The 12899-nt window shown below is 46.6% G+C and overlaps 1 protein-coding gene across 1 annotated transcript; it reads left to right on the top strand.

Moving 5' to 3' along the window:
* Positions 1 to 570: 570 nt before the first annotated feature.
* On the top strand, positions 571 to 12641 carry SCNN1D (sodium channel epithelial 1 subunit delta; the record flags this gene model as incomplete). Its single annotated transcript, XM_084220405.1, has 13 exons — positions 571 to 911; positions 1824 to 2085; positions 3199 to 3386; positions 4381 to 4484; positions 5500 to 5663; positions 6768 to 6866; positions 7650 to 7767; positions 8353 to 8431; positions 8719 to 8776; positions 9099 to 9154; positions 10227 to 10302; positions 11520 to 11766; positions 12637 to 12641. The coding sequence occupies 13 exons, from the start codon at positions 571 to 573 to the stop codon at positions 12639 to 12641; spliced, it is 1797 nt and encodes a 598-aa protein (XP_084076531.1).
* Positions 12642 to 12899: the final 258 nt, after the last annotated feature.

Genomic DNA, 12899 nt, shown 5'->3' with positions numbered 1-12899 from the left:
TTGGAGAAGCCCATCTGGGAGAAGCCTGTTTGGAAAAACCCTCTGTGGGAAAAACCTGTTTGGAAAACGCCCCTTTGGAAAAGACCTCCTTGGGCAAAGCCTGTTTGAAAAAGCCTTTTTGGAAGAGTCTTTCTCTCAGATTAATGGGATTTTCCCATTGTTTCCCATGCCCAGAAAGCCATTTAGAGGATGGAGCTGGACCTGCCAGGAGGAGGAGGAGGAGAAGCAGCAGCTGAGGAAGGGCTGATTGAGTTCTACGGCTCCTTCAAGGAAATGTTTGAGTTCTTCTGCAAGAACACCACAATCGGTGGAAAAGGGCTCTTTGGAAAAGCCCTCTTGGGAAGAGACCTCTTTGGAAAAGCCCATTTGGGAGAAGCCTGTTTGGAAAAGGTTTCTTTGGAAAAATCCTCTGTGGAAAAGCCTGTTTGGAAGAGCCTTTTCTGGAAAAACCCTCTTTGGAAAAGACCTCTTTGGACAAAGCCTGTTTGAGAAAGCCTGTTTGGAAGAGTCTTTCCCTCAGATTAATGCGATTTTCCCATTGTTTCCCATGCCCAGAAAGCCATTTAGAGGATGGAGCTGGACCTGCCAGGAGGAGGAGGAGGAGAAGAAAGAGGAGAAGCAGCAGCTGAGGAAGGGCTGATCGAGTTCTACGGCTCCTTCAGGGAGATGTTTGAGTTCTTCTGCAAGAACACGACGATCCACGGCACCATCCGCCTGGTGTGCTCGGGCAGGAACCGCATGAAGACGGCGTTCTGGACGCTGCTGCTGCTGGCCAGCCTGGCCATGCTCTACTGGCAGTTTGCCCTCATGTTCAGCCAGTTCTGGGCCTACCCCGTGGTGCTCACCATGTCCATGGACTCCGAGCCCAAAATGTTCCCAGCTGTCACCATCTGCGACCTGGATCCCTCCAGGTGAGATTTGGGAAGGGTCAGGGTCCCTGAAGGCTTGGGAATGGTCTGGGATGTGTCCCTGAAGGTTTGGGAAAGGTCTGGGATGTGTCCCTAAAGGTTTGGGAATGGTCTGGGTCCCTAAAGGCTTGGGAAGGGTCAGGGATGTGTCCCTAAAGGCTTGGGAATGGTCAAGAAGCCCTTGGATGCATCCCACAGCCAACCCCATCTGCCATCCTAGCAGGTCTTTGGAAAAGACCTCCTTGCACAAAGCCTGTTTGAAAAAGTCTGGTCCCAAAGGTCTGGGAAGGGTCAGGGATTCATCCCCCAGAAGGGACATATACAATTATGATTATTATTATTAAATATTAAAATAAAATTATTAGAGTTAAGTGTGCTCAGCAGCAGAATTTCTGGATATTCTCCCACACACCCCAAGAAATAACCTTTCCATAAGAGCCTGTGAGATTAGAAATTTTTATTAGGAATTTTTCCCAAAATGTGGATTTTCCCCCGATCCCTGCAGGTTTGAGCTGGTCAGTGAGAGATCAGAAATGGGTAATTTTCCCCAAATGTGTGATTTTCACTCATGGGAGCTGTTCCTGCAGGTTTGAGCTGGTCAGTGAGAGGTCAGAAATGCAGAATTTTCCCCAAATGTGTGATTTTCACTCATGGGAGCTGTTCCTGCAGGTTTGAGCTGGTCAGTGAGAGATCAGAAATGGGTAATTTTCCCCAAATGTGGGATTTTCACTCATGGGAGCTGTTCCTGCAGGTTTGAGCTGGTCAGTGAGAGATCAGAAATGGTTAATTTTCCCCAAATGTGGGATTTTCACTCATGGGAGCTGTTCCTGCAGGTTTGAGCTGGTCAGTGAGAGATCAGAAATGCAGAATTTTCCCCAAATGTGGGATTTTCACTCATGGGAGCTGTTCCTGCAGGTTTGAGCTGGTCAGCGAGCAGCTGGAGCAGCTGGAGCGCATGGCCGAGGAGTCGCTGACCTTCCTGTACGGCCCCAAGGCCTCGGCCAGGCTGTCCCAGCTCAGGGACAGGGACAGGGACGGGGACAGGGCCGGCGCCATCCGCGTCCAGGCCTGGGCCAACCTCAGCAGCGCCGGCTTCAGGCTCAGCCACAACTTCTCCCTGGTCAGGATGTGGGACCCCAGGGAGGGCAAAAAGCATTCCAGAGTGGGATTCCGGCTGGTGAGCGGCGCCGAGGGGAGCGGGGCACCCCGGGGAAACTGGGGAGGGGGGGCACCCCAAATACCTGGGGCTGACCCCAGAGAAACTGGGGATTCACCTCAAAATACCTGGGGCTGACCCCAGAGAAACTGGGGATTCACCCCAAAATACCTGGGGCTGACCCCAGAGAAACTGGGCATGGGGATGGGGGGCACCCCAAAATACCTGGGGCTGACCCCAGAGAAACTGGGGATTCACCCCAAAATACCTGGGGGTTGAGACAAGGATTCACCCCAAAATAATGAATGGGATGGGGATGGGGATTCACCCCAGAATACCTGGATGGGATTTACACAAAAATAGTCTATTGCTATTATGGCAACAATAATAGTTCCCATATAATAATAATAATAATTTATATTTATATATTGTATAAATATATAATAATGTAATATAATAATTATATGTTAATAATTCAAGTAATAGTAATAGGTTATGATAATATCCTATTACTATTATGGGAATAATAATAGTTCCCATATAATACAATAATAAATAAATGAATGAAGGAATGAATGAATAAATATATAAATATTTTTAATATATAATATATATATATAAAATATATATAAAAATAAATAGAAATATATATAAAAATAAATAGAAATATATATAAAAATAAATAGAAATATATATATAAAAATATATAAAATATATATGTTAAAATAATATATCATTTATATGCTATTATATACAATATGCATATGTATACACGTTATATGTATTAATACATGTATATATTTAATATCTATTATATACAATATAAAAATAGTATTTTTAATATATTTCATCTGATAATATAATATAATATAACAATATAACATAATATAATATCTAATATGTTAATATAATATAATAGAATAATGATGATGATAATAATAATAATAATAATAATAATAATAATAATAATAATAATGTAATAAGCCATTACTATTATAGGTATAATAACAGTTCCCATATAATATATCTAACATAACATAACATAACATCACATCACTATTATCCCATCATACTCCCAATCCTCACAGCAGTCACAGCTCTCTCCCCTCTCCCCTGCCCTTTCCCTGTCCCCAGTGCAACTCCACGGGTGGGAATTGCTTCTACACCTCGCACCCGTCGGGCATGGACGCGCTGCTGGAGTGGTTCCGCTTCCACTACATGAACGTCATGGCCCAGCTGCCGCCGGGGCTGCCCCAGCACCAGCAGCACTTCCAGCGCCTCGTCTACTCCTGCCAGTACGACGGGGAGCCCTGCAGGCCTGGGTGGGTGCGGCTCCACCAGCGGGGTTCAGGCTGGGGATGGAGAAGGGGTTTGATGGGGAAAGGGTGAGAAAGTTCTGGAATGTTCTGCCCAGGGAGGTGGTGCTGTCACCATCCCTGGGTGTGTTTAACAGAGCCTGAATGTGGCTCTGGGTGCCAGGGTTGAGTTGAGGGGTTGGGGCTGGGTTGGACTCCACGGTCTTTAGGGTCTCTTCCAACCTGGGGATTCTGTGAAAAAGATCTTTGAGATCCACAGGAATTCCAGGAAAAACCGGCTCTTAGAACCACCCTTCCGGCATTGCAAAATGCCAAACCCGTCTAGAAAAGGACCCTTGAGATCCACAGGAATTCCAGGGGAAATCAAGATTTTAGAACCACCCTTCCAGCTCTGCAGAGTGCCAATCCCCTCCAGAAAAAGGAGAAAAGGAGACTCAGGGGTGACCTTGTCACTCTCTGCAGCTCCTGAAAGGTGCCTGTGCTCAGCTGGGGCTGGGCTCCTTCTCCAGGAACTGACAGAACAGAGCACACAGCCTGAGCTGCACCCAGGGAAATTCAGGCTGGATATTGGGAAAAAGTTTTTCACAGAAAGGTGATAAAGTTCTGGAATGTTCTGCCCAGGGAGGTGCTGCAGTCCCCATCCCTGGGTGTGTTTAACAAAGCCTGGATGTGGCTCTGGGTGCCAGAGTTGAGTTGAGGGGTTGGGGCTGGGTTGGACTCGATGATCTTGAAGGTCTCTTCCAACCTGGGATTCTGTGAATTCTCTGAATTTGGGGTTTCCAGGGAATGCACAGCTCCTTCCCCCTGCCCCAAACACACCCAGCTTGGAATGAAGGTGCTGTCACACTTGTAATTAAAATTAAATTTCTCTTGATTTTCCATTAAAACCCCATCAAAACTCGCTTGATTTTCCAGTGATCCCATTTTCCCAAGCACATCCAGCTTGGAATTAAGGTAATAAATCAAAGAATTAAACCCCATCAAATCTCTGATTTTCCAGTGATCACGTTCACTTCCACCACCCAGTTTTTGGGAGCTGCTACACTTTTAACAGCAAGGGGACAGATCCCTTCTGGGCAGCCACAAAACCAGGAATTCCTTATGGTGAGTGATCTGCAAAATGGGGAAAAAGGGCTAAAATTAAGAGAATTCATGAAATTTGTCCTCAGTGCAGGATTTAGTGACAAATTCTGGCATCTCTTTTGTGGCACAAATTATTGTGCCACCACAATATTATTATTTTAAGCCCCAGCAGCATCTGGGCTTAAAAAAGCAGAATTGTTTTTGTTGTTTGGAGCAGGATGTTCTTACAGTGTTTATTGCAGAATATTGGGGTTTATTGGGTTTTATTTATAGGATTATTTATTAGGGGATTATTGAGGGTTTGCAATAGGTGCCATTGTCACCAGGGCTCTGAAGATTAAAAATGGCTCTTGAGGGATCCCAGAATCCAAATCTGGCTTTGTTAGATTTTATTTATAGGGTTATTATTATTTAATATGGGATTATTGAGGGTTTGGAATGGCTGCCATGGTCACCAGGGCTCTAAGGATTAAAAATGGCTCTTGAGGGATCCAAACTGAGGGATCCCAGAGCCCAAATCTGGGACCCAAACCCAAACAGGAGGGATTTGGGTTTTATTTAGAGGGTTATTATTATTTCTTATGGGATCATTGGAGGTTTGGAATGGCTGCCATTGTCACCAGGGCTCTAAGGATTAAAAATGGCTCTTGAGGGATCCAAACTGAGGGATCCCAGAACCCAAATCTGGGACCCAAACCCAAACAGGAGGGATTTGGGTTTTATTTAGAGGGTTATTATTATTTCTTATGGGATTATTGGAGGTTTGGAATAGCTGCCATTGTCACCAGGGCTCTAAGGATTAAAAATGGCTTTTCTGGGATCCAAACTGAGGGATCCTAGAACCCAAATCTGGGACTCAAACCCAAACAGGAGAGATTTGCCCAGTGCTGGGCACTCCAGCTGCGTTCCCCTGTCCCCCCAGCTGCGTTCCCCTGTCCCCCCAGCTGCATTCCCCTGTCCCCCCAGCTGCGTTCCCCTGTCCCCCCAGCTGTTCCCCTGTCCCCCAGCTGTCCCCAACCCCCGTGTGTGTCCCCAGGGCTGTCGCTGATCCTGCGGGCCGAGCAGAAGGAGCACCTGCCGCTGCTGTCCACGGTGGCCGGGGTGAAGGTGATGATCCACAGCCACAACCAGACCCCGTTCCTGGAGCACGAGGGCTTCCACATCCGCCCGGGCATCGCCACCACCATCGGCATCCGCCAGGTGGGCACAGGGGAACCGACCCTGCCAAACCAACCCAAACCATCCAAACCAACCCATCCCAAACCATCCCCAACCATCCCAAACCATCCTTCCCCTGGCATCTGCCAGGTGGGCACGGGGGGACTGACCCAGCCAAACCATCCCAAACCAACCCATCCCAACCCATCCAAACCAACCCATCCCAAACCATCCAAACCATCCAAACCAACCCATCCCAAACCATCCCACCATCGGCATCCGCCAGGTGGGCACGGGGGGACCGACCCAGCCAAACCATCCCAAACCAACCCATCCCAAACCATCCAAACCAACCCAAACCAACCCAAACTAACCCATCCCAAACCATCCAAACCAACCCATCCCAAACCATCCAAACCATCCAAACCAACCCATCCCAAACCACCCAAACCAACCCAAACCATCTAAACCATCCAAACTGTCCCAAACCATCCCATCCTATCCCAAACCATCCAAACCAACCCAAACCATCCCAACCCAAACCAACCCATCCCAAACCATCCCACCATCGGCATCCGCCAGGTGGGCACAGGGGAACCAACCCTGCCAAACCATCCCAAACCAACCCAAACCATCCAAACCAACCCATCCCAAACCATCCCCAACCATCCCAAACCATCCTTCCCCTGGCATCTGCCAGGTGAGCACAGGGTGAAACCATCCCCAGCCGTCCCTTTTGGCATCCGCGGGTGGGCATCCGCGGTTCCTCGGGGCCATGGGGACACCTGGTGGGCTCGGGGTCTCTCCTTCCTCTGCTCCCTGTGCTCAGCCCCAAATAAAAAAAACCCAAATGTTCTTTTGGCTCTCAAAATGTTGGAGCCTGATTTCATTCCCACTTAACAGATCTTATATGTAAAATAGAAAAGATTCATGTATCTAATATGTTATATATTAATATATTGCATTAATTTATATTGTTTCCCTGACACTAATCACCAGGGTCCAGCTCTGCTGCTCATTAACTCCCTGCCCTTCCTGCAGTGAAGCCCTGAGGGTGATGGCTGGCTCTAATTAACCCTGCTGATCAATCACTCTGGGCACTAATTAACGAACCCTGCTAATTAATCACCCTTTGTGTCCCCGCAGGACCAGGTGAATCGCCTGGGTGGCAACTACGGCAGGTGCACCACGGACGGGGCCGACGTGGCCGTGGAGCTGCTCTACAACAACTCCTACACCCTGCAGGTACTGAGCCTGGCTTAGCTAAACCCGGCCTAGCCAGGCTGAAACTGCTCTACAACAACTCCTACACCCTGCAGGTACTGAGCCTGGCTTAGCTAAACCCGGCCTAGCCAGGCTGAAACTGCTCTACAACAACTCCTACACCCTGCAGGTACTGAGCCTGGCTTAGCTAAACCTGGCCTAGCCAGGCTGCAGCTGCTCTACAACAACTCCTACACCCTGCAGGTACTGAGCCTGGCTTAGCTAAACCTGGCCTAGCCAGGCTGAAACTGCTCTACAACAACTCTTACACCCTGCAGGTACTGAGCCTGACTTAGCTAAACCTGGCCTAGCCAGGCTGAAACTGCTCTACAACAGCAACTCCACCCATTTTTTTTTACCCTTGTCTCCTAAAAGCTCCATCCTGTAGATTTGGATTTTTTTTTAATTTATCCAAATTTTTTTTCCCTTTTGTCCTACAAACTCCATCCTACAGATTCAGAATATTTTTGATTTATCCAAATTGTTTTTACCCTTTTCTCTTAAGAGCTTCACCCTAGATAATCAGAATTTATTTATATTTATCCAAATTTTTTTTGCCCTTTCCTCTTAAGAGCTTCATCCTAGACATTTAGAATTTATTTTCATTTAACCAATTTTTTTCCCCTTTTCTCCTAAACGTTCCCTCCTAGAGATTTGCATTTTTTTCTGAATTATCCAATTTTTTTTTCCCCCTTTTCTCCTACCAGTTCCATGCTAGAAATTTGGATTTTTTTTGGTTGATCCCGATGTTTTCCCTGTTTCCAGGCCTGCCTGCACTCGTGTTTCCAGCGGGCCATGCTGCAGCGCTGTGGCTGTGGCTATTTCTATTACCCGCTGCCCGCCGGGGCTCGCTACTGCGACTACAGCCGCCAGCCCGCCTGGGGTAAGGCACAAACACCAATAAATATAAATTATAAACTATAAAATATATAAAATATAAAATATATTAACAATAACAAACCCCTGGGAATAGCGACTGCAGCCGGCAGCCCGCCTGGGGTAAGGCACGAAAACCAACTGAAATATAAATTATAAACTATAAAATATATAAAATATTAAATATATTAACAATAACAAACCCCTGGGATTGGCTGGGAATAGCGACTACAGCCGCCAGCCCACCTGGGGTAAGGCATCCTGGGAATGAACTAATAATAATAATAATAATGATAGTAATAGAATTCACTGGATCCTAGGAAATAATCCCTGGGGTTTCCTGAATACCTGGGAAAAAATCCCTGGAATTTCCTGAGTCCCTGGGGAATCCCTGGAATCCCAAAGTTCCCTGGGTTTAAGGGATCATTGATCCATGGGGTGGGAATTTTCTTTACGGTCCCTTCCAACCCAAAATTCGGGGATTTTAGAATTTAATTCTGATTATTTTCCTTCAGGATAATTCCAAAGGGAGTGGGAATTCCTGGGAATTCCTGGGAATTCCCAGCCCTGTTCCTTCCATCCCATTTTCCAGGGCACTGCTTTTACCAGCTCTACTCCCGGCTCAGGAATCACCGTCTGGATTGTTTCCAGCACTGCCCCAAACCCTGCAGGTTTGGAAATTAAATTTAATGTTGTCATATTTTCTCATTTAAATTTAATTATTTATATTTATTCTATTTAATCAATGTTTAATTTAATAGATATATTTATTTATATTATTTATATTTATTGTATTTAATTATTCAGAGTTTATTTTGTGACCTGAATTGGGAAGCTTTTCCCACAGTTCTGAAGAGCTGCCCTGGGAATTTTCTGGATTTCTGGGAATTCTCCCTGGGCAGCTCCTGGTGCTCAAAATTCCAGGTTTTTCAGAATTCCTGTTTTTTTTTCTTCCCAGGGAATCCCTGTACAAGGTCTCAGCTGGCACAGCCAAGTGGCCCTCGGCGAAATCCCAGGTACTGCAAAAATTCCAGTAATGAATCTTGCAATAACAAATATTCCAATATCAAATATTCCAACAATGAATCTCCCAAAACATTCCAGTGCCGATAGTCCAATAATGGACATTCCAATAACAAATATTCCATTAAGAATATTCCAATGGAAACATTCCAGTGCCAAATATTCCAATGCCAGTATTCCACTAACAACATTCCAGTGCCAACATTCCAATGACAAATATTCCAATGCCAATTTCCCATTAGCAATATCCCATTAACAACATTCCCATGCCAACATTCCCATGCCAACATTCCAATGCCAACATTCCCATGGCAGGACTGGGTGCGCCAGGCTCTGCGGCACCAGAACGGCTACAACTCCAGCAGCAGCAGGTAAATCCTGGGATCATCCCCGTCCCCATGGGATCATCCCAATCCCAGTGGGGTCATCCCAATCCCAATGGGATCATCCCCGTCCCCATAGGATCATCCCAATCTCCATGGGATCATCCTTGTCCCAGTGGGGTCATCCCAACCAATCCATGGGGTCCTGATCCATCCCAATCCATAGGGTCATCCCCGTCCCAGTGGGGTCATCCCAATCCGTGGGGTCTGGGATGGGAAGTGAGGCTGCAGGAAATCCTGGGATCATCCCAATCCCTGGGATAGGGGCTGGGGAGGGAGGCCAAGGGGAAAACCTGCGTGATCATTCCAAAAAAACCCCAAGAAACCCTAAAGAAACTCCCAATAAATCCCCAATAAACTCCCAAATAAAGCCCCGATAAATTCCCAGTAATTCTCCAATAAGTCCCCAAAAAATGTGCCCCAGTCCCAGCTGGGAATGCCCTGGTGCCAACTGGGAATGTCCTGGTGCCAACTGGGAATGTCCCCAGTGCAGACTGGGAATGTCCTGGTGCCAGCTGGGAATGTTCCCCAGTCCAGACTGGGAATGTGTCCCCAGTGCCCACTGGGAATGTCCCCAGTCTGAGCTGGGCGTGTTCCCAGTGCCCACTGAGAATGCCCCAGTCCCATCTGGAAATGTTCCCTGAGTCCTAACTGGGAATGTCCCCAGTGCCCACTGGGAATGTTCCCTGAGTCCTAACTGGGAATGTCCCCAGTGCCCACTGGGAATGTTCCCTGAGTCCTAACTGGGAATGTTCCCCGAGTCCTAACTGGGAATGTCCCCGGTGCCCACTGGGGATGCCCCATGCCCACTGGGAATGCTCTATGCCAACTGGGAATGCTCCATGTCAACTGGGACTGTCCCAGTCCCAACTGGGACTGTCCCCATGCCCCCTGGGAATGTCCCCAGTCCCAACTGGGAATGCCCCAGTCCCAACTGGTACTGTCCCCGTGCCCCTGTGGTGCCCCTGCCGCGGGGTGCCCGGCTGTCCCCGCCGTGCTGTCCCCGCCGTGCTGTCCCTGCTGTCCCAGCTGTGCTGTCCCCACTGTGCTGTCCCCACAGGAGGGACATTGCCAAGGTCACCATCTTCTACCGCCAGCTCAGCTCCCAGGCCGTGCACGAGGCCCCGCTGCTCTCGGTAGGTGTCGGCCCCGTCCTTCCTCCCTTTCCAGGGAATCCCTGACAGCTCTGGCAGGGATGCAGGCCTGGAATTCCACTGGTTACCTTTGTATATGAGATCAAAATAGAACTTTATTCCTATTATAATTAATATTGTAGTAATAATAGAATACTATTAATAATAATATAAAAATATTATATTATATTATATTATATTATATTATATTATATTAATTATATTATATTATATTATATTATATTATATTATATTATATTATATTATATTATATTATATTATATTATATTATATCTTCATTTATATTACATTACATTATATTGTATATATTGTATATATTGTATATTTTGTATATATTGTATATATTGTATTATATTGTATTATATTATATTATATTATATTACTTCATTTATATTACATTATATTGTATATATTATATTATATTATATTAATATTATATTTTAATAGAAAATAATTTTTACCTTTAGTTTTATATTATACAAAAATAGATGGATTTATTTATGATAATATTAAGCATTAATTAATATGGTTTTGGTTTTTCGTTTAGGGAATATTGTTGGGAAAATGAGTTACTGATCCCTTGTGCTGTTAATAAGGCTGTGAGGAACAGGAAAAACATAGAAAAACCCAAAACCACCCCAAGCTCCATCCCATGCCTGAACATTTTTGGGGGTTTTAGGAGAATCTGCTGCTTGGAGCTTTGGGATTGCTTTTGGTATTTCATTTATTGGGAAAATGATCCACGGATCCCATATGCTCCAAATATGGGTGTGAGGAATAGAAAAAACACAGAAAAAGCAAAACAAACCCCCTGAGCTGTCCTATACCTGAGCATTTTTGGGTTTTTTAGGAGAATCTGGTGCTTGGAGCTTTGGGATCAGTTTTAGGTTTTCGTTTAGGGATAATTGTTGGGAAAATGAGTTACTGATCCCTTGTGCTTCAAATATGGCTGTGAGGAATAGAAAAAGCAAAATAAAACCCCAAACCTGTCCATCCCTGAACATTTTTGGGTTTTTAGGAGAACCTGCTGCTTGGAGCTTTGGGATTGCTTTTGGTATTTCACTGAGGGAAATTCCACAGAAAATTATTGGAAATTGAACCATATGCTCCAAATATGGGTGTGAGGAATAGAAAAAACACAGAAAACTCAAAACAAACCCCCAAACCTGTCCATCCCTGCTCATTTTTGGTTTTTCCAGGAGAACCTGCTGCTGTCCAGCATGGGCAGCCAGTGGAGCCTCTGGTTCGGCTCCTCGGTGCTGTCGGTGGTGGAGATGCTGGAGCTGCTCCTGGACACGCTGGTGCTGTCCCTGCTCTTCTGCCTCCAGAGGCTCCGGGCCAGGAGCAGCCCCGGGGGCTCCAGCCCCAGCCCAGGGCTCAGCCTGGCCCTGGGGAATTCCAGGGAATTGCGGGAGGAGCCCGGGAAGGGGCAGGAGGGAGCTCAGGGTTCGGGATCGGGGCTGGGCGGGGCTGGGAACAGCCAGGAGCAGGAGCTGGGACAGCTGTGAGCAGCTGGAATTCCCAAATTCTGGGGGAAAAGTCACAGGGAGGTCCTGGATCCCCAGCTGGAGGGGCTGGAATTCCCAAATCCTGGGGAAAATGTGAGAGGCATGTCCTGGATCCACAGCTGAGCCTGGCAATGCTTGGAATTCTCCTGGAATTCCCTGAATTCTGGGGTGAAAGTGACAGGGAGGTCCTGGATCCACAGCTGGAGGGGCTGGAATTCCTAAATCCTGGGGGAAAAGTGACAGGGATGTCCTGGATCCACAGATGAGCATGGCAGTGCTTGGAATTCTCCTGGAATTCCCTGAATTCTGGGGTGAAGGTGACAGGGATGTCCTGGATCCACAGCTGGGAGCTCCCTGAGCATTGGCAGTGCTTGGAATTCCCAAATTCCAGGGGAAAAGTGACAGGGATGTCCTGGATGGAGAGCTGAGCATGGCAGTGCTTGGAATTCTCCTGGGAATTCCCAGATTCTGTGGGAAGGATCACAGGGATGTCCTGGATCCTCCCCTGGGATCTCCCCGAGGGTGGAAATGTTTGGAATTTACCTGATCCTGCTGGAAAAGTCCTGGATCCACAGCTGGGAGCTCCCTGAGTGTGGCAGTGCCTGGAATGCAGCTGGAATTCCCAAACCCCTCCTGGGACCCCCCCAAACCCCTCCTGGGATCCCCAAACCCCTCCTGGAATTCCCAAACCCCTCCTGGGCTCCCCAAACCCCTCCTGGGATCCCCAAACCCCTCCTGGGATCCCCAGACCCCTCCTTCCCTCTGGAATTTTTGCTGCTTTTGACTTTCCTGGGTAATTCCCACCCAGTCTGACTCTTCCAGAGGGAAATCAAGAGCAAAAAAAGGGGATTGGGAATTCTTTAGGTGCCAGAAGAAGCCTCTGATTCCTGTGGAATGCTGTGGTTTTATTGCAGATAACAGAAAATGTTAATTTTTGTTAATTTTTGTTAATATTTGTTAATTTATCTGTACATAAGACAGAATAAACAACTTTATTTTTGATGGGGATGTTTGCACAGGAGCATTTTACTTTCTTGAAACTCACAAACTTTGGTTTTATAAATTATTTTT

This window comes from Fringilla coelebs, assembly GCF_963513975.1.
Source record: "Fringilla coelebs genome assembly, chromosome: 22".
Taxonomy (NCBI): Eukaryota; Metazoa; Chordata; class Aves; order Passeriformes; family Fringillidae; genus Fringilla; species Fringilla coelebs.
This window is presented reverse-complemented; position numbering and strand designations above follow the sequence as displayed.